The sequence below is a fragment of the Mixophyes fleayi genome, chromosome 9, assembly GCF_038048845.1.
Source record: "Mixophyes fleayi isolate aMixFle1 chromosome 9, aMixFle1.hap1, whole genome shotgun sequence".
NCBI classification, from domain to species: Eukaryota; Metazoa; Chordata; class Amphibia; order Anura; family Limnodynastidae; genus Mixophyes; species Mixophyes fleayi.
In genome coordinates this window covers 109,819,719-109,847,223 of record NC_134410.1, presented here as the reverse complement: position 1 = coordinate 109,847,223, position 27,505 = coordinate 109,819,719, and the positions used below count along the sequence as shown (strand labels likewise).

The 27,505-nt window shown below is 40.1% G+C and overlaps 1 protein-coding gene across 1 annotated transcript; it reads right to left on the bottom strand.

Moving 5' to 3' along the window:
- LOC142100944 (5'-nucleotidase domain-containing protein 2-like) lies at positions 1 to 27,380 on the bottom strand. Its single transcript, XM_075184868.1, has 14 exons — positions 27,084 to 27,380; positions 22,587 to 22,771; positions 21,493 to 21,567; positions 20,906 to 20,961; positions 20,446 to 20,539; positions 19,762 to 19,890; positions 10,903 to 10,963; positions 9,277 to 9,379; positions 8,734 to 8,835; positions 7,334 to 7,415; positions 3,306 to 3,392; positions 3,082 to 3,222; positions 2,674 to 2,738; positions 1 to 1,615 (listed from the first exon to the last, which is right to left on the bottom strand). The coding sequence occupies exons 1-14, from the start codon at positions 27,334 to 27,336 to the stop codon at positions 1,354 to 1,356; spliced, it is 1,695 nt and encodes a 564-aa protein (XP_075040969.1). The 5' UTR covers positions 27,337 to 27,380; the 3' UTR covers positions 1 to 1,353.
- Between the last annotated feature and the right edge of the window lie 125 nt (positions 27,381 to 27,505).

The following is a 27,505-nucleotide window of genomic DNA, read 5'->3' as shown; positions in this document are numbered from 1 at the left end:
AACATTTTACTGAAAGTTTATTTGAAGATTTTCATCGTACAGCTTGGTCAAGCCTTTGAAAATCAAAAGCACATCACACAAACTGCACAGACCAGTAAATGCGTCCACTTCATGGTTCTCATGTTAATCTAAGAAAACAAACAAACAAACATTCATGGGGATCGTACCCCAGCAGAATATAAAAACACCTATACAAGAAAAGTAAAACACGGCAGGTACTCAAGCACCACTGTGCAGGGCTTCACTTCCTCGTCAACCAATCGCGTCATTTACTTACCCAAGACTTTGACCTATGCATTTACTAGAGATAAGTCCAAAGCTTATTTCTTTACACTTAGTGTCAGACCTAAGTGTGGCTCATATCTCTGATCATACCCTGAAAAACCTTTTAAAAGTCACATTCATTACCTCCTTCAATATCCAATGATGTTGCAAACAGACGTCTTTTTGTCTACCTGCCTCACAAGGACAAAGGCTAAATTTCTTTAGAAATAAAAAAATTGTGCGTAAACTCTCGGCTCTAAAAATCATTTTTAAGTGTCACTGAATCTGCAAGCTTCCGGTCCTACCTGTAGAATGTATCACACTGGTTCTTGTCCAGGTCAGAAGATTAGGCCCTACACGGGACAAAGAACAGTCTAACTCCTGAACTAATCTCGTCACAATCATGATTATGGTGCACAACATTCCCGGAGATAAGGATCCCTTCATGTTATTCAAGTTGGCATAATTCCGCTCAGCAATTTCATTAATGAAGAGGAATCTTGGCAGTTGACATTTTCTTGTAGACCAATCATTTACCATGTCTGTATTTCTCATTTTGCTGATCAGCGTTATTAAGTCACACAAACTCCTTTATAGGCACCAACAATGTTAAGTAAAAAAGCAGATATTGGCTTGGTCAACAGATGGCAAATTTCCAAATATTTCACACTGATCATACAGACATGTGCAACTCATCCAGCGAGTTTCATTCCAGAAGGTTACCATTAATCCAGACCAACTTTAGCGCCAGTGATGAGGGCTAGTACAAGGGTAACTAAACACGGTGCCACAGAATGAAGGTCCGTGTGTAATACTACAAGGCAGTAAATCTAGTATTAAATCTGTCCATTGTAAACAAAGCAAAATCATCTCTGTACTCTAAAGTGACTTGTAAAAGAACCTTAGCAGAGAGGAGGAATAGATCTTCAAAAACACAGTTGCACAGTTTATACACACACATTAATCCGCTGCCTGTGTATTCTGGAAAACACTGTGCACTCGTCTTTGTGCAAACAGTACTGGAATAAAAGGAAAAAATAAATGGAGTATAAAATCACGTCTTAGTCTATACTGGGTGGTCCTGGGTGTTTAGCGGATGTGGGCCATTTCTTCCAGGAAGGGCGTTTTCATGCAACCTGTACAGAGCTGATCCATCCAGAGGGGCGCCTCGTGCTGCAATGGGGTGCGGCGGGGGAAGAACCTGTAACTTAAATCATAGTTTAGGAGGCAGCTGACTGAGGCCATGTACAGGTCAGAGAAGCGGCAAAGCCGGCGGGAAAAGTACGTGGGATTGTGGCAGGTGCGGAAGATGCTACCAAACTGGGGGTTGAATAAGTTCTTGGTCACAGCCCTGAAAGAAGCAGTTACATAAAGTTAGCTTCAGAATGTAAACAATGGAATTGTATAAATTTTTATACAATCTTCTACATGTTATTAATGAAAAAGTAAAATACATTTTTCAAAAGAAAATCTAAAAACCACAAAACCCCCCACAAACAAAAAAATTAAATCCGAGCTTTTGACCCATTACGGTGGCGAAGTGGTTAGCACTGGGGTCATGAGTTCAATTCCCGACCATGGCCTTATCTGTGAGTTTGAATGGTTCTCCCCTTGTTTGCGTGGGTTTCCTCCGGGTGCTCCGGTTTCCTCCCACACTCCAAAGACATACTAGTAGGTTAATTGGCTGCTATCAAAAATTGACCCTAGTCTGTATCAGTGTGTATGTGTGTGTGTGTGTGTGTATGTATGTGTGTGTGTATGTATGTGTGTGTGTATGTATGTGTGTGTGTATGTATGTGTATGTATGTGTATGTGTGTATGTATGTATGTATGTATGTGTGTGTGTATGTGTGTATGTGTGTATGTGTGTATGTGTGTATGTGTGTATGTGTGTATGTGTGTATGTGTGTATGTGTGTATGTGTGTATGTGTGTATGTGTGTATGTGTGTATGTGTGTATGTGTGTTAGGGAATTTAGACTAAGCTCCAATGGGGCAGGGACTGATGTGAATGAGTTCTCTGTACAGCGCTGCGGAATCAGTGGCGCTATATAAATAGATGATGATGAGAGTCATCTGTGCTGTTCACACCAGTGCATTAGAAAATTTATATGGTATATTTAAATATTAACGCACCAAAACCACTAATATATTGCATTGGTAAAAATGTAATGCATGAAAAGGGCATAGAAAATAGATTAAAAAAAACAGTGTTTAAGAACTCGTTCATCCATTTGCACTGGGAAAATAAATGTAATGTTCCCAAGCTGGAGCTTAGCTAGCTATTGCCGCCACAAGATTAGACATGAATAGGAAGAGATAAGCTCTTTTCTCTGCTCTGTATTGGGTTAGCCAGAGAAAAGGAATGCAGCGGTGTCCTAAAAAGCGGAGCTAGAATACCAGTCCGTACCTCAGCTCATGTCTCTCCTTTATCCAGTCTTGTAGAACCTTCTGAGACTCTGGGTCATGGAAGTTCTGCAACAAAAACAAAGGATTAAAAAAAAAAAAATCTATTACCTACTGTGATATTTCTAACTTGTTATTTGTGTACAGATCTAGTTCTGTGTGTATTAATGACATGTTATTGCAATTATGTGAGCAGATAGGTAAACCTTTGATTAGTGTCTAAAAAAAGATGGAAGTCGCAATCAAAGGACGTTATAGTCCTGAGCACCCCACCACCACCACGTCTACTGGTATAACCACTTCACAAAAATCAAAAGCCCACCACATTTGGATTTTTTTTTACATTTCTTCTCTAACACACACAGGTAACTTCATATTTTTATATATTTCACAGTAGCTGGTACATGATTACCTGCATGCGCTCCAGAAGCCCAGTCAGAGCCTGCAGCCAGGTCAAGGACTGGGAATACTGCTCCGTGTTCACAATCTTGGTTTCAGTCTCCAACTCCGGCACAATAGCTCCCGTCCTCCAGCCGTGACGGAGCATCAGATCCTTTGGGAGGAGCAGGTATTAGACACAGGGATCACTTTTATAACATGCACACAGTCACTAGTACAAGAGGGCAGGGTACTTACTGCAAGGTCACTATACAGATGGTCCCCAAAATAAAGCACCTTGGAACCACGCCACCCTGTCAGCCGAAGGAAGTCAAACAAGTTACCCTGGAAGAACAAAACAATAGAAGATATTTAGTTGCAGCTTTTTCAAACAAGTTTTGAACAGGTCTTAATTATTTAATAATTTTAAATGACTTATTTGGGGTCATCTACCCTTATTCAAAAAAGATTGAAACAGAAACAGAAGAGGGGAATTATCTCAGCAGGGTTCAAGTAAAAATAGCACCTTCATTATTACAATTTAATTTAGTGGGAGCGAGGTGGATGATTAGATATTCTCTGCACAAGATGATAAAAATGAATGCTTATTGAGAAGTTATTACACAATACCAATGTTTTACCCATTCTGGCTCAACAAACACATTAAAGCATGTAAAACAATTCATTGAATGTCTTACAATGTTCCTCAACTATAACCATTACTTAACCAAAACCTAAACAGTCCTAGCCTCTGATTGGACAGAATGATGAAAGTACTTTCTAGTAGAGAAGATACCCCAGTCATCTGCACTAACATAGGGCCATTCTTATTAGCACTTTTTAGATGTACCAAGCAAAAAACAAAGTCATGTAACCAGTCTAATGGCAAAACACAGAGAGGACTGGTGGGCGCTTTAAAAATTCCTGGGGGTATATTTACTAAGCAACAGTTGCAATTAACAGCCGATTCTTGGTGCTTTGCAGTCTTTTTTTTGTTAAATGGCAGAGCCCGTTGCCGTTTTAATTAAACGGCTGCAAAGTGCCGACAATCGGCTGTTCTACAGAATCCCCGCTTAGTAAAAACACCCCCTAGATTTAAATCGCTATTCTTCCCTGCACTCGGAAGTTTGGATCTTTTGCCAAAGCGGTTCAGTCCTGAAATGTTAGCTATTTATAACAGTGTACAATAATGCGCTTCACGTCTCCTATGAGATTGCATCCTCTATTGCAGAAAGCACTTATTCTAGCATTTCCTTCCTGTCCTTTGTAGAATCCTTTAATGTATCAGAGGACTCACTGTGTCACAATATCCTTCAAAACTAGACATAGCCAGGTCCTTGATGCAAAAGGCCTTTTTTTTTTTTTTAAATTAGTTTGTTTTTCTGAACATGTTTTGAGTCTTAAAATAAACACAAAAGTGGACATGTTAATAGACATGAATCCCAGCTTTGATGGTAACCCTTTGTTTGCCATGTACAGTGATTAGATTGCATTCCTTGGGAAGAGCTATACAAGGATGCTGGGTCATCATTTGACAGCAACACACAGGTTAACTGCATATCAGACAAACCTTTTGTTCAGCTGATCTCTATAGGATCACGTAGCATGCATAGACAACTGTGGGAAAGCTCAATAGGCTGAGGTCAGGGCAATATTGTAAGAGCCAGGATGATTTATCCTGTGCAGCAATAGAAACACCCTCATATACCTGCAGAGTTGTTATACAAATCACTCACTAGTAACCTAGGCCAAGCGCAGTCAGAGTAAATAAAACTAGAGACACCGTTCCCCACTGTCTGAACATTCTCTGAGATACATAATAAACACCAGTCAACCCTGACAGAAAAACAGGAGACCAGCTGACAGTACTTAATACGCACCTAATGAAAAGACAAACAATAACCTTAATTTTTATAAGGGTAAAAAAAAACAAAAAAAAAAAAAAACAACCCCACACAGCAAAATGTCTGGTCCTACTACATATTTTTAATATCCTACCAACACCCACGCCAGAAATGCTTTGAACTCCCTGCTGTAAAGGAGGGAGAGCTGCTCACGTGTTGTGCGATTGGAATTTTTTTTCCCCCCTAAAAGTTTGACCAAAAACCTATAGACGACCATCAATAAAAAAAACAAACACTAGATATGTCTCTGACAACTTACTTAGCCCCAACATGAAATCCAATACTACCTGTATATGTGCTAGCAACCTTTTCAATTGCTGATGCCTGAGGATGCACGGATAGATGCATTAAGGGGGGGGGGGGGGGGGGGAGAGAGAATCTAAGGCTGCAGGGACTCTGGCTGTCAAACTAGAGAAGCAGAAACAGGAAGTAGCGACTACCCCTCCTCTCCATGCTGCCCCTTTTAAATGGCCTGACTAATGTGAATATCCCCTGAATAATGTGAATAAAATAAAAAACAGGAATCTCATGCCTAGTAGCAGCATGATCTGGGGCATAGTAAACTCATTTAGAGCTTGTAGCTGCCTGCACATGTCAGCCTGGACACATATGAATGCAGAACCTACACTGCCACATTCTTATCTGTTGTAGAAACAACCGCTTCCCCCCCCCCCCTCCCCAATTACCTCTACCAGTGTACGGATCTCTTGGGGATCCTGCTTCTAGCACCCCTTACTTCCGTTTTAGGGGAGAGGACATTATAACCTAGTTTCTGCCTGGAGTTTCCAATTAAGTGTGTGCTGATGCTCTTGCTCTAGATCGCTAACAAGACACAAAGCTTCACTCACTGACTAAATCCTCATTGACAGCAGTGCCCAACACATGCAGTCTGTGCAAAATATAAAAAAAAAAAAAAAAAAAAAGTCCTTTTCTTCTAGTCAATCAGTTTCAGATTAAGTTTTTTTTAAAGTGGAATCTAGTGAATTATGATGATTTTTAAAAATAGAAGTGTTTAATTATGCTTCAGAACAATGCTTGGTTTCCCTCGCAGTGATCAGTCCCTTTCCTATATTCAGTTAAGTGTTCACAATGTACAAAGAAACCGTCTGGAATATTTTGTTCTATGGGCCTGGACTGTGGCCAGACCTTCTCTGCTTTTTAATCCTAAGAGAAACGAGACATCCTGTAATGTGCCAAAGAGTTATAGGGCCAACAGCAGCAGTGACACGTATACACAGCTGACTGCTTCCTGCTGGGAGAGGATGGTGTGAAGAACAGCCGTCAGCAGCAGCCTCTTCTATGGACACAGCCAAAACAGTCACAGTTAGTGTGAGGCGGCTGGCAGGTGAAGGGTCTCTCCCCCCCTGGGCGCAGGAATGGTCATGTGACTTAGCATGCCTCTGCCAATGAATGGGTACATTCATTTAACCAGCTGAGTTTAAAGGTTTACTGCTCCAATAGTAATTAGTATGTAACATGGTCAGTTACAAGTCCCAATTCTGCCTGAAAACAAAGCTGTAACGTGCCATACTGTTACAGAAGTGCCACAAGCTAATCGCCAAGACAACTAGCTGTGTACCAGCTCATGCGTGCCAATTAACAAATCACAAACTTGTAATCCTCCACCGCAACCTGTCACCAATTAGCTTTGATTATGCAATAAAAGCCAATTTTCAATCGGTTGCTACACCTCCCACTGTTTTCCCTTTACAGAAACAAAATAAAAAGAATGCTCCAAGTCAGGCCTGGACAACTCGTGGCTCTCCATGTGTTGTAAAACTACAACCCCCACCATGCATTACAAGTCGATAGCTGGCATGGTATGCTGGGACTTGTAGTTTCACAAAATTGTGCTTTAAATACTGCAACTCAAAGCTCCAAGACAGGACTGAATCCCCCCACCCGTTCTTCTGGCACTGACAATTATTCCCCCCAGCCTAAAATTAAAATGCACCATTAGTGGGTTCAACGAGATTCCCTGGGAGACCATGATACAAATAGGAAATATCCAACAGCCGGCCCTCAAGTTGCTCAGTAGTACTAAAATTAAAATGCACCATTAGTGGGTTCAACGAGATTCCCTGGGAGACCATGATACAAATAGGAAATATCCAACAGCCGGCCCTCAAGTTGCTCAGTAGTACAGAATTGTAAGTTTAAGCCACTAAAGCTTTTTTTTATAAACAGGAACTGCACCAGTTACACCAGTAAACTGGCTACTTCAAGATGGGAGAAACTACTCTTAGATTATAATTTAGTGATCTGTGCTTAATTATTGTATAAAATATTGCACAATGGGAGTAACCGCATTAAAATGAAGATAATCCCTTTAGCCAACCTTGCTGTTATTTCAAGGAAACCAACCTTTCAAATGATCCGTACCTGTTTGTAGACCTTCCCCTTCTCCAGTTTAGTAATCTTGTCCCACTTCAGGTCTCCATTCCCATCCACCTGACGAAAGGGCCTAAACAATATCACAATGTGGTTAACTTTCATTTGTTTGATTGTACTTTGTACAGTGTAATTTGTTATTCAAACACATCAGAATTCATTTCTTACATAACATATATAAAATGTATTTTATTTACTTGGATTGAGACCTGTGGGCAGAAAAACCAGTTCCATTCCTGGCAGGAATCTGCTCTATTTAATCAGACAAATCACTGTCTTATAGTAATGAATGGCCACATATACATGACAGGAAAGGCTCCCCCCCCCCCTGTAAATGCAAAGACCGGACACTAACTAGTAGCAGTCCCTATCAGTGCTAGGCATTATCCCCATAAATGATTAATAGGCACATTCTGCTGAGCCATACTGCACAGTCAGAGTTTTACGTCAACTGCTGACATTGCACAATCTGTATGCAGAGCGGGGAATTCACAGCAAGTTTCATATAACGTCTGGTCATTTATTATAAATAAATATCTGGTAACACTAAGAATGACTCGTCCAAGTCATCATTTACAGTGTTTAAGCAACATGCCCAAGTGATGAGGCAAATGATCCGAACTTGCTGTGAATAGTTACATCAGAAGCATACCAAGCAACAGTGTGCATCATGCCTGATTAATGACAGTTATGCAAGTAACAGTAACCGTGCATCTGTCTGAAGGTTTAACATAGGAAGTTCATATCGTGTCGCAATACATGCATAGACTGTCTAGGGACAAGTTGTGAAGACATTGAAGAGCAAGTAATAACTTGGGGGCATATTCAATTGTTGACTATCCCCGCCACGTTAAAACCATTACCGTTATTACGGTAATAGTTAGCTGGATTTCAGCTCGCAGCTCCCTGAGCCGTGAGCTTAAATCCAGCGAGAAAACTACCGTAATAACGGTTTTTACACGCACTATTACGGTAATAATGGTAATGCGCAAGATTTTCTGCATTTTCGCAAACAATTGAATATGCCCCATAGTGTCTAAAAGTAGGGTTACACACATACATGGAAATACACTATTTAGGGAAGTTATTTATATTCCTCTGCCCCCCAATAGCTTTCTCCAACGCACTTTACAGCAGGTGAAGCCTTCATGAGTCCTGCTTGCAGCTTTCTAGGTAACAAATTATCTTTGCATATATCGCTGAATTCACACACAATTAAATCCAAGTTCTTATCAGGGAAGTGCTAACCCCGAGGTTAGCACGGAGCTCAGTTTTGCCTCTCTAGGCAGTATATTGACATGCAGACACTTCACCAAGAGCTCTTCCCAAGACAATCCTTGTAGGTCATCTGCCTACAGACCATACTAGCCAATCTCTCAATGAGAACTCACTTGACGCAGTCGTTGAAGAAATGGGGTTTGTCTGCTTGAACAATCACAACGTCAAAGAAGTCCCTCCAGTCCTTGCCCACCATGTACTTCATTCCTTTGTCTCTACGGGATAAAAAAAATGGTTCCAGAACAAATTAGTATATTACATGATATTCTGGAAACTGAGCAAAATTAGTGGAGTAGGAACATCAGATCGGAAACAAACCATGGCTCCCACCAGCAAATATGCAGATAAAGCAATCTTACTTTTGTCTTAAAAAGCACATTGTCCCTGACCTCTATGTGTAAGCATGTACTAAGAAAGCCACGTTCATTTATTACCATGACTCACTTCCCAAATCCATGATAAAATGCATAATCGTCAAAAGCAAAGCCATACATAGGAGAACTCATCTAACACAAACATAGCGCCTGCAAATTAAAGGTTGATCATGTGAGTTGAACGCTAATGCATTATCCTTCTTAAAATGCTATTCAGACATTCACAATAAATAGGTTCAGATGTATTATCGTCTATTGACAGACCTACGGAAATAAACTTACACAAAACTAAAAGGACTGTTTGTGATGAGGAAAAGCTTCTTCCCGTGACTGGCTAAACTGTGCAGAACTGCATAAGTCTCATCCCCACGAAGGATATATTTTTCTAGAAGTCGCATTAGAAAAGGAAAAAAAAAAAAGTTACAATTTATAAAAAAATATCTCTACATGAATACCAGACCTTGTCAAAATCCATTTTTAATGGAAAATAACAAAGTCCTAAACAGTACAGAGATACAATAGTGAAAGAGACCATGCATATATTGTTGAAAATACAGAGACAAAGAGTGAGGGGGCCCAGCATGTTTGCTATACAAATATACACTTCAGACTTAAGAGGCTGAAAATCCCCTCCACAGAAACCACAACAGATCCTGACAAATGGGGACTGTAGTCTGCAGAGGGGGTGGATACTAAAATCTGAGCAGCTGGAAAGGATTTAGTAGAAAGGTAGGAATTTTTTAGGTGCTTTCAACAGTCTGGAAAATGGGAAAGCTTCAGTTAGCAACAATGGGCGACTAAAAACTAAAACCTCTGCAAGCTTGTCTAGTTGGTGTATAAACTCCACGATGCTTATACAGTTAAACAGTGTTAGGCAAATATGCAGTCAAGTACAGAGGGAAAGGCAATAAACACATGAGGAAAAGACTGAAACAGATATGGTACAAACAAAAACAATGCACTTAATTCATGATAACTGGAGTGACAGCCATTGTAAGAAACTAGAAAAACACACTTCATGTGCAAAGACTGCTCTCCAGAAACAGGTCTGGCAGGTAAGGGGACTACAGGAGAGCAGTAGCTTTATAGAACTACTCCAATATAAGTTTAGGAAACGTTCTGTAACACATAGTAATCAGAGGGCAGAAGTTCTAGAATGTCTTATATACAAGATATCCACAAAGGGTCACAAGGATACCTGCCCAGTGCTTGTATCCTTCTTAGGCATGATACATTAGAAACAGGCGAGTAAAAATCAAGAGCTGGTATGGAGTTCTCTATGCTTTTAAAACAATACAAGTAATGTGTTGAATTATGTATTTAATCACCAACATCCATTCTCATAAACAATATGTTCTTGTTTAGACATGAAACAGAACTTTTTTTTTCTAGCAGACTGAATTAGTCAAATATTGCCTGATCAGTACTCCATGGAAGACCAACCCAAACAAAAGATTATTTCCCCACAATACCATACTGTGGCCCCAGCATACTAGTGACTGTAGTAATCACAATACAGTAAGCCCACCACTCAGAGCTGACATGTGATGTGAGCAGGGTGTGTACAAACAATTTTCATAGAATGTTGAGAAACTAAAAACTTATTGTCTGGAGCATATCTGTGACCGGCTTAGGAGAAGACACATCTAGCCTTGGGCCAATGGGTGAACCTTGCGAGGGATCAAGCAAAGCAGTTTACATTCATGCCTTCCTGAAAGACAGCAATTGTTCATGGCCCGAGACTACGTGCCCTACTCCCTTACAGAACAAGTTTTAGGTGGAACACTGCAAGATACACTGATAGTCTGCAGATAACATCTAAATGTGAGGGCCAACAGGACAAGGCTTCTTTCTAGTCTGGCAACAACAATATCTGAGAAGTTCTATATTTACATAACTGTCACTCACCAAGGTCCTGCATGATCCATTTGTACATAAATCCTTTAATGTGGACATCCCGGATTGCATCCTGCAAGAGAAGTTTTAAATAAACAGTTACTACATTACAGCACTATACAGAAAGTGTGGGTTTTTACACTTTAAATGCACTGCTGTCCCATATACAATTATAGCGGAGAGAAACTTTATTTTTATTTTTTTATTTTTCCTTCAAGTTTAAGGGATACAGAAAAAAAATGAAACATTTTAACCCAGCAGATCATGTAACACAAATGCATTAATTAACACCAATTTCTTAACTAGTATAGACAGTTTGTGCGATTGCGTAATTGTCCAAACACAAAACTTAGCTGAAGACCATGAAACCAGGAGCTGCAAATGTACTTAATAGGTTTCTAATATTATAGATTGCAATTGGAACCCCCACCAGGGCTCTATCATTTTCTGTGAAGTACTGAAGTGTTTCCTGCAAGAGAGTTACCCAGACTACCAGACAACTCCATCACTTTATATAAACTTCTACTGTGACTAATAGAAAATTATTTTTGCTGACACAAACCCTGCCCTTTCCCCAAAGGCTAAACACTAAGCAAACCACTTTTATGTTACTTCCAAGATGCTTCCTGTTTGCTCAACATACAAACACTCAACCCAGTCAGCAGCATCCTTCACCAATGAAGATCCTTAACAGAGATGCAGTAGGTGGAAAAGGCTAATCTACTATATATTTGCTGATGGAACTGCAAGGTCCAGCATGGCTAAGGCATCCATATTTAGACAGACGACCAGAATATAAGGTTTTCTCTGCCAAAAACAAACACCTTTTGCCACGTAGCTGCCACATGCAGTGTAAGTCATATAAATGGATTTCCACTACTTTAAGCAAGATGCATCAGGAGATGGATGGATATGAACAGGTTATAGACTTCTGTGTGTCATTTTTGTTTTTCTACTAGAACTGTTCTGGACAATGAGCCTCAGTGACTAGCGGCCCATGGGAAGAGCTTGCTGAGACTTGTGTGCCAGGAACACGTGGCTGCTCAATGAACGCAGCCAGCATAGGGAGTGTGGACACCAAGATAAACATATGGGGGATTGAAAGCACCCATGTGTTACAAGCCCTAAGCTAACCATATCTGGGCACATAAACAGTTGGAGAGCCATATATTGCTTACATTAGCAGCAAGGTGAAATATTCATATGATAAGTAGAGTTGCATAAGCAAAAAACAGATTGCTAGCTTGGTCCCATACTAACAGCCACCTACTTGTAGCATTAGATGTATATTTATTATCAGTGTACAAAATGCTTGCTACAAGTCATAGCAACCAATCAACTTCTAGCTAAAAATGTCATAGGCAGATTTTTAAAATTAAAATCTGTTTAGTTCCTTTGGGTTTTAGAGTTGTATTGAAAGTTTAACAGGGGGAAGTAACTGTATAATAACGAGTTAACACCTAAATATGAGGAGCAACATATATAGATAGCTCCTTAAACAGGCTGATCTGGCTATTCACGCTTGGGTCACAATATACAGGGCACTATTTGGCATCTTAAGACTCAGGCTGGGTACACACTACAGTGTTTTCAGCATATCAGCAGTGTCCGTTGATCTCTATGGAGTGTGCAGAGTCACAATCTTTTAAGTCGATGGTTATGACAGATGAAGAGCACAGATCAGACGGTAAATTTAGTAAAATGTGTACAATATATACACAGCAATCAGCATACCGATCGGGACTTTTCTGTCATTGTCAAAAATCGTTAAAGATGTCGCATCAGGATACATTTTCTGGAGTGTGTACCCAGCTTTACTCTGTCACATTACAGCTGACCCAAAGAGTTCTAGGAAACTACACAATAGGCAGAATAATATTGTGTAAGGTTATAGTGCCCCAGATTTTGCTGTGCAATGTACAGACTGTGCTCCTCTGACATGCTGTAATAAAACTTGTATATCAACCACCAACTCTAAAAAAGCACAGGGCTAATTAACCTTAATCCATTGTGCTAAGCTCCACTGATTACTTGAGTCCCAGGTGAAAGCATTGCATTCTTATGTTCTCAGGGCAAATACTCTAAAGGTCCACACAGGTGTGAATGTAATGCAATATATGCTCACCTAACTGGGAGGACAGGGTCAAGGGCCATCTATCTATATCCATCCAACTCTCCCCAAGGCTAATCCCACAGAAATAAGGACAGTCATATTTACTTGCATACACTTGAGTGCTTTTGAAGGAAAGAGTTGTACCGCATTCATTGTTCTGTTCATTGTTCTGGAACTTACGCAGCAAAGTACAGACAAACCTATGCAGGATATTTCCTTGTGTTACAGGAAGGAAACATTGATGTGAAGTTTAGACTACGTTCAAGCGAGCAGGGCCCTCAGGGTCCACTTTAAAACCAAATTCATAACACTCCCGTTTCCCCTACAGTTAAATTTTACGATTTACAACGGCCCTAAAGTTTAGAACTTCAGGCTCAATCTCCGTAAAATGGATTTCTTTCTGGTTCACCAGTTCTTTTTTGTAACCCCCTCCCTTCCCTGCACTACAATGCACCAAAAAAGTAAGCCAAATTTCAAAATAGACCATGACAGCTATTTGTGCACAGAGGGAAACTTTCTAGATACGTGAGCAAGGTGGGCAAACACACTAAGAATGGGTTTTGTCTGCAAGTGCAATCCGAAATTTATCAAAGCTTACACCATGGAGAAAATCAAAATGGGAATACGAGGTGGCGATATCCAAAAAGAGTTATTAAAAAAGGAAACCAGAAAAATTTTCCTAATGGGGAGTATGGTTCTTAAAGGCTTAAATGATTATAATAGTTATATGGCCTTCCTATAATCAACTCCTTACCTCACCCGTTCCACTGGTAATAGTCCCTATGAACATCGTATATATCATTGGAAATATTTTTTTAACATCATACTTATTTGAGGGGGATCTTATTAATATTGTACCTTACGTTACATTACATTACTCCTCCTAGGGAGTAGGGCTCTTCTCATTGATTGAAAGGGATAATGTTATATCAACTTTATGGAAGAAGGATAATAAATGTCTTTAGCAATCAATGGATTGTCTTCCATGCATATCACCCTTACTTAAGAAGTTTGTTTTCATTTATTTAATATATTAATTATTCACTGTGTCCTGTTCCAGATATCATTGGACTTCTTAATATACTATCCCTAACCCAGCGCTATCTATGATTATATATCTTCTGACTAAGCGCAATATAGGTTTCCTTATTATAGGTAATCAATCAGTCCACTCCTCAGATATAGTTTATACACCAACTGTTTGGATATACAACATTAACACATCCTAAGGGCCATAAGATCTTCATAACATTACTTATGACATTGTTTAAACTTATTTACACAGACTAACTATGTGACGTATATGCAAACTTTAGCAACTAACTATTCTCTCCCTATATTGGCCAACTCCTAAGTCAATCAGGGGATAATTCCACCCTCTGACTCCGATTGGGTTGCGTCATCCAACACGCCCACTATATTCATTATTTAAGAGCTGTCAGTCTGTTCCTCGCTGCAGCTTTGAGAAAGACAGAGCGAAACGCGCGTTGGCGTTTTGCCCTGCTACTTCCAATCTTTTAGCCAGCAACTATCTCCCTTTGATCGCTCCCCAGCTTTACATACAGGCAGGGCATCTCACATATACCGGCGATCATAGGGCGCTAATCTATACCCGCTTATCCACTAATTTATGCTGTATTGGTACTGATTGGTGGGAGTTCCCTTTATCTAGGGATTATTTATGGGAGACTTTGATTAACCACAGCACTCTCATTCCGATTTATAACTCCTACCACAGTAGGACAATTGTGGGTAGATTAGACTTAGGTTATACTAGTAATTGCTTACACAGCTCGCTGTTTATTTTCACAGAGAGACCTTTAAGAGACTACTGATAGGCAATGCCACTAACACTTGGTTCTATGGCTAAATACTAAAAGCCATACTTTCAGACACACCTAAATTCACATTATAGTGGCATCCGCTGTGTTTCATCATAGCTGGCTATCGTATGCACTTAACAAGGTGCATTATATAATAGCAGCAGAGGCATTGCAAACGTTATTGCATTTTAACTCCCTTAAACACTGTTCTGTCTATAGGTGTTTTGCATTTTAATGATTTCGCTCTTGTCCTACCAGACTATTTTAATGCATACCTAATAAAATTATATATTTTACTTATGTTGTGACCTAAGGAGTGCCCCTCCTATACACTGCTTGTCTTTTTCTGTATTCGCAACACCATAAAAGTCATGCAGATGTTCCAATAGTATGGGAGTACATCAGTTTTAAACAGTCGCACTTATAAGCAATGGTGTCTCTAAAGTGAAACAGGAATGTGCATTGGGAGGAAGAATTTTCAGGGTTTAGACTCTGCCACAAGAGGTCTGGAAACATCTCTGTGCTTATATATCTTTTTGTTCTACAACAATTACTGAAACCCCCCCTCATTAGTTGACAATTGAAAGTTCAATCAGCTTTACGACAAGTCAATCAGTGGAACAGGTTCCAGTTCTGCCTGTTCAGCTTCCACTTGATTGTAAGCTCTTGAGAGCAGGGCCCAGTTCTGCATTACAGCCCCATGTGTGTGTTTACACCCTATGTGCATAGTCACCAAATCATTGCTCACTGCTGCATCCTATTGCCAAAGGGTCCATATTTCATTTAACCCCCTCACAGGGAGTATTAAGACAAGTATCACAACCGCAGGAATTTCAACTCTATTGATTTTCAACAGCTTTCCACCTCTTCAACACCTTCTCTCCCCAATTTCTACATTCTCCTCTCCTGATCGGGCAGTATCCCATTTTCATCAAACCCTAGCAACTGCTCTGGATCAAGTGGCTCCAGCGACACTACATACTTCGTGTAGACTTCGTTGCCAACCGTGGCACACTACAGTAACACGAACTCTACAAAAACGCTCGTAAAGCTGAACGTCACTGGCGTAAATCTTGTACCTCTAATGATTTCCTCACATATACTGGTATCTACCACTTCTATAGAAATGCTCTGGACACTGCTAAACAAGCATACTACCGATCTCTCATCTATGCTCAGGCTTCTAACCCCAAACGCCTCTTTAACACATTTAACTCTTCCGAATCCTCCTGCCCCAAATTCTCCAACTAACATCAGTGCACAGGATCTTGCTTCCTATTTCAAGGACAAAATTGATAAGATCAGGCTTGAAATGGTATCATCTCCCTTGACAGGCAATCGGCTCAATTCGTTTGTAGCACCCTCTGACACTTCATTTGATCCCACAAATGAAGAGGAAGTTTCTACTCTTCTCATCTTCCTACTCTACCTCCTGTCCTCTTGATCCCATTCCCTCACAAATTGGTATGTCCCTGTCTCCTGTTCTCATTCCCCCTCTAACTAAAATCTGTCCTCTCTCTCTTTCTACTGGTATTTTTTCATCACTATTCAAGCATGCAGTGATTACTCCCATGTTATAAAAAACAGAATTCTGACCCCAACTCTTTCGTAAATTACCACCCCATCTCTCAGCTCCCAGGCCCCTCCAAGCTTCGAGAGAATTGCCTACACTCGCCTCGCACACTTTCTTACAGCAAACAACCTGTTGGATCCTCTTCAGTCAGGCTTTCACTCTCAACACTCCACAGAGACTGCGCTGACCAAAGTTGTCAATGATTTCACAGCAAAAAATAATAACCATTACTCTTCTAATTCTCCTGGATCTCTCTGCTGCATTTGACACTGTTGACCACTCGCTCCTTATACAAACGCTACAATCCCGTGGTCTTGAAGGCACTGTCCTATCCTGGTTCTCATCCTGCCTATCTACAGGGGCGGGCTAACAGTTTTTCCTCTGCTGAGCCACTCTGTCAGTCTCTACATTGGCTGCCTGTATTTCAACGAATTCAATATAAAGTTCTTCTACTAACATACAAGGCCGTCAACAAAATTGCACCGACATACATTTTCTCACTGGTCTTGAAATATCTCCCCACTCGACACCTCCGTTCTGCACAAGATCTACGTCTCTCCTCCACTCTCATCACATCCTCCCATTCTCGGGTACTTTGTGGAATTGCCTCCCACGCACAGTAAGACTTTCCTCTAGACGTCAAACCTTTAAGCGTTCACTGAAAACCCACCTCTTCAGACAAGGTTATGATATTCCTCAACCACCATCTTAATCTCCCTAGATTACCCTATTACCATCCTCTACACAGCTAACACAAGACAACAACCCTCTGATCAACACTGCAACACACAGCCCACTCAATACTTTTACCTTTGCATTCTAGCTGGTCCATTGTGCAATATGATGTAGCACATGCCCTTGTGTTTCTAACTCCCATTGTCCTATAGATTGTAAGCTTGCGAGCAGGGTTCTCTTACCTCTGTCTGTATGTATTACCCAGTATTGTTTTATTAATGTCTGTTCCCAATTGTAAAGCGCTACGGAATTTGCTGGCGTTATATAAATAAATGTTGATGAAGTATTTAAAAAGATAGGTTTAAGTAACTACATAATTATGATGTATCCAGAAAAGTTGCCCCATCCCACAACTGAATAGTACTCAATATTTATTTATATATCGGCAGCAAATTCAATAGTGCTTTACAATTGGGAACAGACATTAATAAAACAATACTGGGTAATACATACAGACAGAGGTAAGAGAACCCTGCTCACAAGATTACAATCTATGGGACAATAGGAGTTTGATACATGAGGATAACTGCTAGATATTGCATATTGGTCTAACCAGAATGCAAAGGTAAAGGTTATGAAAAATTGTTGTATAAGTAGCCACCAATTTTGTCTAGTCTATAACATTGACAATGTTTTTTATTATGCACTCAATTTATACCTTGGTGCCCCATGCAAATAGAGGGCTGAGGGCTACAGACAAACAGGCACATTACTTATTTCACAACAGCTCCCCCCCTCCCTCCTTCGGTGCAAGCTGGCTGATAGAGTCTATCGCTGCTTGTGAGATAACCAACATCTGTGGGACGGTTACATCACACGGCTCTGCTCACGTTCTGGCACATAATGTTCCAGTCAGGCTCACTTACACACATAAGTACTGGAGGGGGGAGGGCAGATACAAAATACAGGGAGCTTCCTCAAACCACACAGTGGTGTTACACACACACACACAAACCACCTCTGCGATACATTTCCAGTCCACACTAGTTCCAGCCAGACTTGTTTTCATAAAAAACGAGGAGAACAGAGCCCCCTGCACTGTGCCCCCAAATCCGATTTTGGTTTAGCAAATATACAGTCACACATTCAATATGCACCAACAGTTCTGGATATATTTTCCAGATGCATAAAAATATTATATAAAGTAATATTCACTTTTGTTTTCTTCACAAAACAACTGAAGTTACAGGGAAATTTGAAGCCAGATTAACAGCCAGGAGCAGACAAATGCTCTGAGGGCTTATTAAATATACATAAATCCTTCAAAGTATTTGTAAGAGATCACAAACAAAGAAGGCTGCAGATCTGGAGTCGGTCACAGCTCATACTGTGCTACCCACAGAATAAATCGCTTATCTCTGGTCAGGAACCACACTTATTAGTCATGTGGCTTTTTTGGAGAAACACAAACCATTTTTTTTTAATTTTTTTTTAAACAACTTGTATAGATCAGTTAATCTCTGAAAAACAGAAATTTAATATTAAAAAGGCAGTTATATTTTTCTGCAGCTAAGGTTATATGGCCAATTAAAAATACCCTTAGTAGGCTTTGCAAATATCTTGTTTACATCGAAACTAATAACAAACATGTACAAGACTTAGAATAACAGAAAAAGTGTTTCTAAGACAAAAAAAGTGCCTACAACTACTCAATATACACATGCAGTGTGGACCAATAAGAACGCTTTCTTCTACAACAAATGTTTACAATTAGTACAACACTAACATACATCTTAAACTCCTTTCCCTCACATCCTCTTTGATCACCTCACACCTACAAGACTTCTCCCATCTATGGAATTCCCTACCATGCCCGAGTCTCTCCCTCAACCTCATAATGCTTGCGAAAAACTTACCTTTTTACTAGAGCCAACCCTACGCCCATCTATACTACTCACACAGGTACAATCTCCACACTTAATCTGCGTTCACCCTACAGAGTATTACTGCAGGTGCCATTTCTGTAACAATTTTACAAAACGATTCAAAGTCCCGATGAGCATGCAGATTCATGTGTACACACCTACACGAGTTACCTTCAGATCTGTGCTCTTCATCAGTCATAACTACGTGCTGAAAAGATCCGGAATCTGCACACTACATAGAGATCTGCCTACACTGCTGGCCGCGAGTACGTACATACTTCCAGTTGTCCGATGTCGTTCCATCATAGTGATTTTTAGTCCGTTTATAAAAACGAACAATATGATGCACTTTGGTACAATAAAAAATGATCGTGGGAGCGTACAAACTAATGATACTGGACCCAATGGTCGTTTATTGTTCAAATTTAACCTGTAGTGTGTACCCAGCTTTATTATGCAACTCCCTTCCATTATCTCAGGTAAGTTCGCTCTACTTTTGTCTTTACACCTGCACTAATTTCCCTATTTTGCATGTCTGGCACTGTGGCTTCTTACAAATCAATAAGACCACCATATGCCACAGTGCTGTACAGAGGGTACAAACAGTAGCAGTTATAGTGTTGTTTTAGCTGTACAAAGTTCTCTATGGGGTATGCAGTGTTCCAGCACAACAATGCATTCATACGGCTGGACATCGGTCTAATTTTCCCCTTTAGGACAGCAATATATAATAGATCAGAATACATAGTTATATATACTTACTGTGACATCCTTGTAGAGGTGGATAGGGTCATAATCAATGTCATTGCTAAGGAAAAAGTCATTGGCTACTTGCAAGAGGTTCATTTCCGGCAGAGAGAATATGTCCATGTACTGTTTGACAGCAGGACCCTGATGGGAGAGATCACAGAAAGTCAGCTGTCAGTAGTGTGTAGAAGAATACCTGGTTAGTGTATGCAAGCCTGTAACTAATCATGTTATTAAAAGTTATATTAAAAAGTTAAATATCTATGTTGGTTAAAAAATAACCCCACTAATTTGCTTCGTTTATTTTTTAACGTAAAACAAATGGTTGATTCTTCAGATAGAGGGAAATTGGTGTCTGCGGGCACGTAGCTTTTTACTAATCCAGGTCAGTCTAGGAAGTAATGGTACAGTACAGAGGGATAACTAACACCTGTTTTGGAGATGCCATTTTAGCATCTTAAGATAAGATGCCCTAAAATAAAGGGTTTATATATTCTAACAAGTCAACAACCCCACCATGGAAATCAAAGATATATAATAGATCACAAATCTGTGGACTAGATTTCACTGCCCCTTTGTTATAGTAATGTTTTCCTCCTGAAGAAAAGAATGGAACAGGACAGTTTGTTAAAGAATCAGACTCTTGTAAGAAAACCAACTACAGTCATTGGAGAAACACTCCGCGTGGCGGAGCCTTACCTTGCCGTAGAAACCGCTGACCTGCTGAAGGGGGATGTGGTTGGTGCCCTGGTACAGCTCCATCACCTCCTCATCCGATACTGGTTTCAGGCCCCTAGTGAAATGGGAGGAGAGCAGATCATAGTACTGCTACAATACGAGAAGGTTAGCGGAACACAACACACTAACAAGTATGGCTGCCTATGTGCATAGATTGCTATAGTAATTTAGTTTGTAAACAGATTTGTGATATCATGAATATTCCATGTAGTGTCACGATTTCATGAGTAGGGTCCACCCTAGAAACTATCCCATTCTTCCTGTACAGGGTACAATGTCCCACCAGCCACCCCACCAGTAGTCTCAAATGTCAGATGCGGACATCGCTTTTGCCTTACAATAGCCACATACATTTTGCCCAACGACCCTCGTATGCAATTTGTATCATGATCCCCTCAAGATGAGCGCTGCACAATATTACCTGTACACGGTACCCAACTGAATGTAGTGGTATGCATCTATCTTCATTAGCAGGCCCTATATAACAGAAAACACAACAAATGTCAGAGGGTCACAACTTGGAAGTCAGATAAAAATACACTGTTGAAAAGCACCATAATGGATTACAGAGCTCACACGTAACAGGTAAGGCTTTAATTCAGGGCTATAAAACGTAATCCCCCAGCTAAAGCCTACAAGCCAATTGACAATCAATGACCACCTCTATACTGATCACTACATACTGTGATAGCGCTATAAACACCAAGCTGAACACTCGTCACAATAATGCATGTTCTGTCTTAATACAATGCAGCTATATTTAATCTACACAAAATAGGTTATATTTAAGGATAATTCTGCGACCATGATATCCTGTTATTTGTCTAGTATTAACTAGTGGCTGCAAATGCTCCGAGTAAACATGATCACATAGTTGTTATCTTAAGAACAGTGTTAGCATTTGCTCCATGATTTAATAGCAGAGATACTGTGGAGGACGCATACACATTGTTTGGGGCTTTTCTCAGATGCCATACTCTAAGATATATGATCCTGTTTTTAGATTACCTTATTGATGTCGTAGTGCAGACCTCTTACTGCAAAGTTAGGCAGATATTCATACTTCAGGATCCCCTCTGGGTACTAGCAATAAAAAGAACAAGACATTACATATGTAAGAGAAGAGCCATAATGTGCATGTCTGTTATTTCTAAGCAAATAAAGTTCAGTATGTAGAAGGAGCACTAAACAAAAAGGTTTTCAGAAATTAAGATAAGTTATTTTGTCATTACCCTGACATTCCAATTCTAACACTAAACTATATCACCTCTCCATTATACAAGACAAATAAAGCTGCTCCCACGTCTTTAGGGCTGTGTACTACTAAAGGGATCGGATATTGGTCAAAACGATAAAAATGCATTTGAGACACCGATACCACTGGCCGTGCTCATGTGTTTGAATCAGCCAATCCGTATTAACATAGTACCCTACTCTAAAGGAGTCACGGAGCAGACAGGGTTGTCATATTTAGTTAACCCTTCAGTTATTTTATGCATAAAATAGTATTTGCAGAGTTGTAGCAACTGGGAACCTAAAATATTTATAAGCTGTGCCCTCCTTCAATGTTGCGCCTTGGATGGCTGCTCCCCTATCGCACAGCCCTAAATGTTAGTACAGCTCAAGGTGAATTCGTGACTTATTGCTTTTTAAAAAAGGAGCCAGACAGACTTGTGTACCCCAGTGACGGCGTGTGAAAGTTACAATTAATTTACTTTGCGGTTGTGATTGTATTACGCAAGTGTGAAATTAATTCTCCCCCCCCCCCCCCCCCCCTCTCTTTAAAGACGACCAATCAACTACAGGATCATGTATTTTGTGCTTAAGAGACACTAACGGCAATACTAAAATTTACAACCTCTTATAAATTTGACAATGCAGATTTGGCCTGCTATGAGGAAGCATATTTCTTAGGAGAGTGACCAAAAACAAGTTTAATTAGCTGTCACAATGGGGGGCATATGCTTGGAGATGACAATTTGTAAAATAAGCAGTTTCATAGCTCACATTTAGTAGACATAACCTTTACATTTATTTATTGTTTAATGTTTTTAAATAACCCCCCCCATTTAGATGTCCCAGGCTCAGCATCCTTGACTTACTTTGTATTGCTCCACCAATATATCCCTGGCAGTGTTGAAGATCATGGAGTGAAGCGCACTGGAGTACAGTGCCAGTGTATAGTCATAGTCAAAGCCATAAATCTCTATGTCTCCCAGACAGACTTCATTGTTGGCGTAGATGGTGGAAGAATTCAGGAGGTTACACACCCCTGGAGGCAACAGATCTGGAAACGGGAAAGAGCAGCGAGATTAACCATGAATGGAGTTATTCACTATAAATATCATCATCTCACGTGACCATTACTTAGCGATAAGATGGGGCTGGCTTCTCTGATATAGGTCCAGGCCAGAGGCGGAACTAGCGAGCCGTGGGCCCCGAAGTAGGGAGGCGTGGAGGAGGGAACAGAGGCCCAGAGCTTGCTAGTTCCCCATCCAGCAGGCCCCATTGCACTGTACCTGCTGCACCAATGGTAATTCTGCCACTGGTCCAGCCACCCAAAAAAATATCTCCCGTCTTTTTGTCAGGGCGATGGACAGCAAGTTGTGAAAAATAATCAGGATGTAGGGTAAAATGTGTATGTGTGTGTTAGGGAATTTAGATTGTAAATGGGGCAGGGACTGATGCGAATGAGTTCTCTGTACATCGCTGCGGAATCAGTGGCGCTATATAAATAAATGGTGATAATGTCAATAAGAGTATGTTTATTATAAAGGGGGGAGGGCAACCCACAAAAACAGTATTCTAGTTATAAAAACGCAATATATTAAATCAATTTTGTCACCTTTTTACTTCACCCTAAATATAATTACAGTGTTGGTTTTGTTCCAAAATCTGGTGTATTTTTCTTAAAATAAGCATACGATTTTGTCAATACATCATAATCAGAGGATTGTACAATTTATTAAGCTGTTGCATAGTTATGGATTGTGTCAGCTACAAGACCAGTCAGAACAGCTATAAAACTACACTTAATACAAAGTATCACTAGTTTTTTTTCCTGCACAATCAGGAATTGCTGCTAAAACCCAATTAATTAAAAGCTGCAGAACTTTCCTCCTAGAGAAAGAAATCCACAGGGCACATTATTTTGACTGAAGGAATTTTGTTTGAACTACTCCGAGATCAATTCCTTACATCCCCCACTAATTCAAAATCCTTTCAAAACAAAAATTGCCTGGTAGTGAAGGGGGGAGGGACAACGAGTCAATATAATCAGCCCCATATGGATAAAAAGGAATCTCAATGTCCTTAGAACAGAAGCTAGAAACAACAACAACACAAAAACATTTAACAATGACACAAAAAAAAAAAAACAACTAATCTCAATACAGTAGGTATGATGTTATTGGGAGAGTCTGCATTTCAGAGCCTGGAAGGCATATGAAAAACAAACAAAAAAAACAAAACTCTATTTAACCAACATTGATGATTCTCTGGCATGTATGAACATGTAGAATTAGGGAACACTGTTCTTAAGTCCAAGAACTATAACCTCCAGAGGATACTTTTGCTTGCATAAAATGCACATGCAAGCACATTTTCACAAAACAGTGGAAGCAAAATATGTAGGAAGACAGACTTAGAAAAAACCCCAAAAAAAACATCCCCACCCTCCCAACACTGAAGCAATGTACATTTTAGCAATTTAACACAATTGGAAAGAAAAGGGACAAAAAAACAAAACAGCAGAGTTTAGATAGTGGACAAATGTGGCTCTTGGCAGCACAGCAATATAAATCGCTCCTCGTCACTGCAGTTCTACTGGGACTGCCACGTCATTTAAATAAAGTGCACAGGACTGGGCCTGCTAAAATCCGATAAGAAAACTTCTGCCTCTTTCTAAAAGAAACAGAGGCAAGATAGCATGAACCTAAACCCTGCTGGTACCCACATGTGTGACAAAGATATGTAGCTGCCATACATGTGTAACAATGTTTGTTTTGGTAAAGACAAACTTCAATAACAGAAGTATTCAACCTTTGGTTCTCCAGCTCTTGCTGAAATATGAGTTCCAGGCATGCTAGGACTTTTAATTCCACAATAGTGGGAGAAACTCCGCAACGCAGCTATGTAGAATTAGTTTTACATTATGCTATGAAAAGCCTGAGGAGATCATAATATTTTGTAAACAATGTTTTCCATACAACTCCTTGTTTCATAATAGTCATCTGTAACTAACTCCCAGAATTAAAATGATGAGAAACAAGTAGATTAAAGCTTTAATACCAAATTCCAGTATTTAACATAAAAAAAAACAACAACACACATAGGTGTATGAAATGACTCATCTATAGGCTTACTTCCCTGGACGTGAATGCAAGTTGTACCTCCCAGTACGTGCTGGCTGCAATGTAGGAGTAGCATCCTCTGCCAGGACAATGTTTGAACGTGTCCACTGGAAAAGGATTAGGTGACCTGTCTAATTGGCAAGCTCAATAGGCACAGAAGGACTCACTGGTATAGATATCAGATATAGATAAAAACGTACAATAATGTTTTTTTATATGCACTGCAGCTCATTCGCAAAACAATTTGCCAATCTTGTGGGCATTTCTTCTTTTGAATATACTCAATTCGTATAATCTACTAATATAATCACCGAGAGCCATCACCACTTAAATACATCCCTAACAAAGACAGTATATTTTCTGAACTGCAGGCTTGAAAGAGTGAAGATGCTGCCTATAGCAACCAATCATTCTAGCCATTTTTTATTTAGTACATTCTACAAAGTGACAGCTGGAATCTGACTGGTTGCTATAGGCAACATCTCCACTTTTTCAAGCCAGCATGTAATAGATATACCCCTAGGGCTTTGTAGACACTGCTGCAAAACTCAGGAACACCAATATATAGCATTGTATTAAAACATTTAGATTTACTGAAAACGAGCACACAGAAGCATAGCTGTAGATGCAGTAATTCTAACACTGACAAAGGGGCCAAAAAGGCAACAAGCCGCATCTTAATTACTTTCACGCCAACATTCAAACCACACCATTCAGAGCGCCAGACAAGGACAAAGGCTTCAGACACAGACAGGCAGTGTATGGATCAGCCTCAGCATTTACATCACATGTGGAACAAAAGGAGCCCAGTAAACAAATGCACTTCTGTCCAAAGATATTACACTGCATGGGGGCGAGGTCAGATGTGTGAAGATCAATGTAAAGTACAAGTTATAAAGCTTATGGTACCAAACTGAGGCATACATTTAAGGAACACATTCCGTTTGCAGATCACAAAGTAGAAAAATAATCTACACCTCTAATGCAATGTACATTATTGCTGCAAGGACACTCATATCAACACGCAAAACATATATATATATATATATATACACATATACAAACACGTTTGTTACAAGACAACATATTAGTCATTTACTCCAGAACATCCAATCATGAAGACTTAAATAAAATTGGCTTTCAGGTGGTTGTCAGACACACAAAAATCATTTAAATGTTCTAATGTGTGACATTTACAGGGGTTTGTGTAGTGTTTTATAAAATGTACCAATTTCTAACTAATGCTCCTTTTTAATGTATTTATTTATTTTTTTAAATCATAACATTTTAAAGAGTTTGTTGCAAACTAGACAAACTCCTACTGAGTAACATATGTACCACAGAATAATTAAGACTGTTTACCCCTGAAGATTATTTTTTAATGTCCATACTGGCTAACATTTAAATACATATATTTATAAAAACAACTTTGCTACAATATATAGGAGATAAGTTACATCTTATTAGATCTGCAGCTAATTATAAGCCATTATATTAGATTTACTGCTCAGTATTTATCTTACTATGGAAAGTTTCAGTGACTTCTTAAAATACTTTCAAAAGGGACAGTGTCAACAAGAGCATGCTTTGTTACTCAGCATGTGTGCTGAATGACAGGCATTACAGCTAAGCTTAACTGTATATTAGTCATGTCAACATGCTCAGACATTTAACTGTCTCATGCTACATCATGGATTCACAGGCAAAGGGTGAGGCATGAGATTAGGGGCATGTGGTATAGTTATGTCTAATTTGGACCAAATTGCAACAAAATTGTGAATGGTAAAAAGTGACAAACAACAACTCCCCTTCATGATCATCATCACATATTGATGTTGGTCTATGTAGATATTTAACGTCAATTTGGTTGGAATCACTGCATGCATGGGCTGTACACATGGGCATTATGTTTTGCTCAATTGCTGCAGGAAATCAAAGTATAATTCAACAGATTGGTAAATTAAAACCATATTATATTGAGAAGATAAACATCTTTATAATCCAGCCAATGCAATAATAAGAATATAAAATGGTTATGTGCTCTGTGGGATGGATATATAAATAAAATATAAATTTTCTTCCAACTTAAAAATGTCAGTTTTGCAGCTATGGATGGGAGGTAAATATGGAAATAACAATCACTAGTCTGCAGCACGATGCAGCAGAGGTGACTGGGTGTAGTTATATATACTGATATTTACATAGGCTTGAGAAGTGCACCCATAAGAAGAGAGCTGCAGCTTATACCTTGCACCAGTTTCTTCATCTCCCCGTACCGGGACCACAAGAAGCTCTTGTTGTCGACCTTAGGGGCGATGGAGGTGGACGAGAAGCGGGCGTGCAGATGAGGTTGTGCCGGGGTGGGGGGCCCAGGCGCGGGGACTGGAGGCACCTGGGAGGGCACAGCAGCAGGGCCGCCGTCCTTGGCTGTACTGTAGGCAGCCGAGGCCGCTCTCCGGGGAGCGTCACGCAGCAGCCGCCGCCACATTACAGCCGCCATCACCCAGCAGCTCCGGACACTGCCGGTCTGACACACGTTCTGCCGCACATCACAACAAGCCCGCGAAGCCACTCCCCTATCCGCCGCAGCCATTGGCTCAGAGTTAGAAGGGTGGGAGGGGCAAGTCAGAGTAATCCAATAGAGAAGTGAGGGGACGATGAAGGGGCGT

What these genes read in the sequence shown, in the direction of transcription:
- LOC142100944 (XM_075184868.1), bottom strand. Translation starts at nt 27,336, where the DNA reads ATGGCGGCTGTAATGTGGCGGCGGCTGCTGCGTGACGCTCCCCGGAGA. An exon ending in ACCTCTACAAGGATGTCACA is followed by an intron (nt 10,964 to 19,761) that starts GTAAGTATATAT and finishes CTTCTCTTGCAG; the next exon opens with GATGCAATCCGGGATGTCCA. An exon ending in AACAGTCCTTTTAGTTTTGT is followed by an intron (nt 8,836 to 9,276) that starts GTAAGTTTATTT and finishes TTTATCCCGTAG; the next exon opens with AGACAAAGGAATGAAGTACA.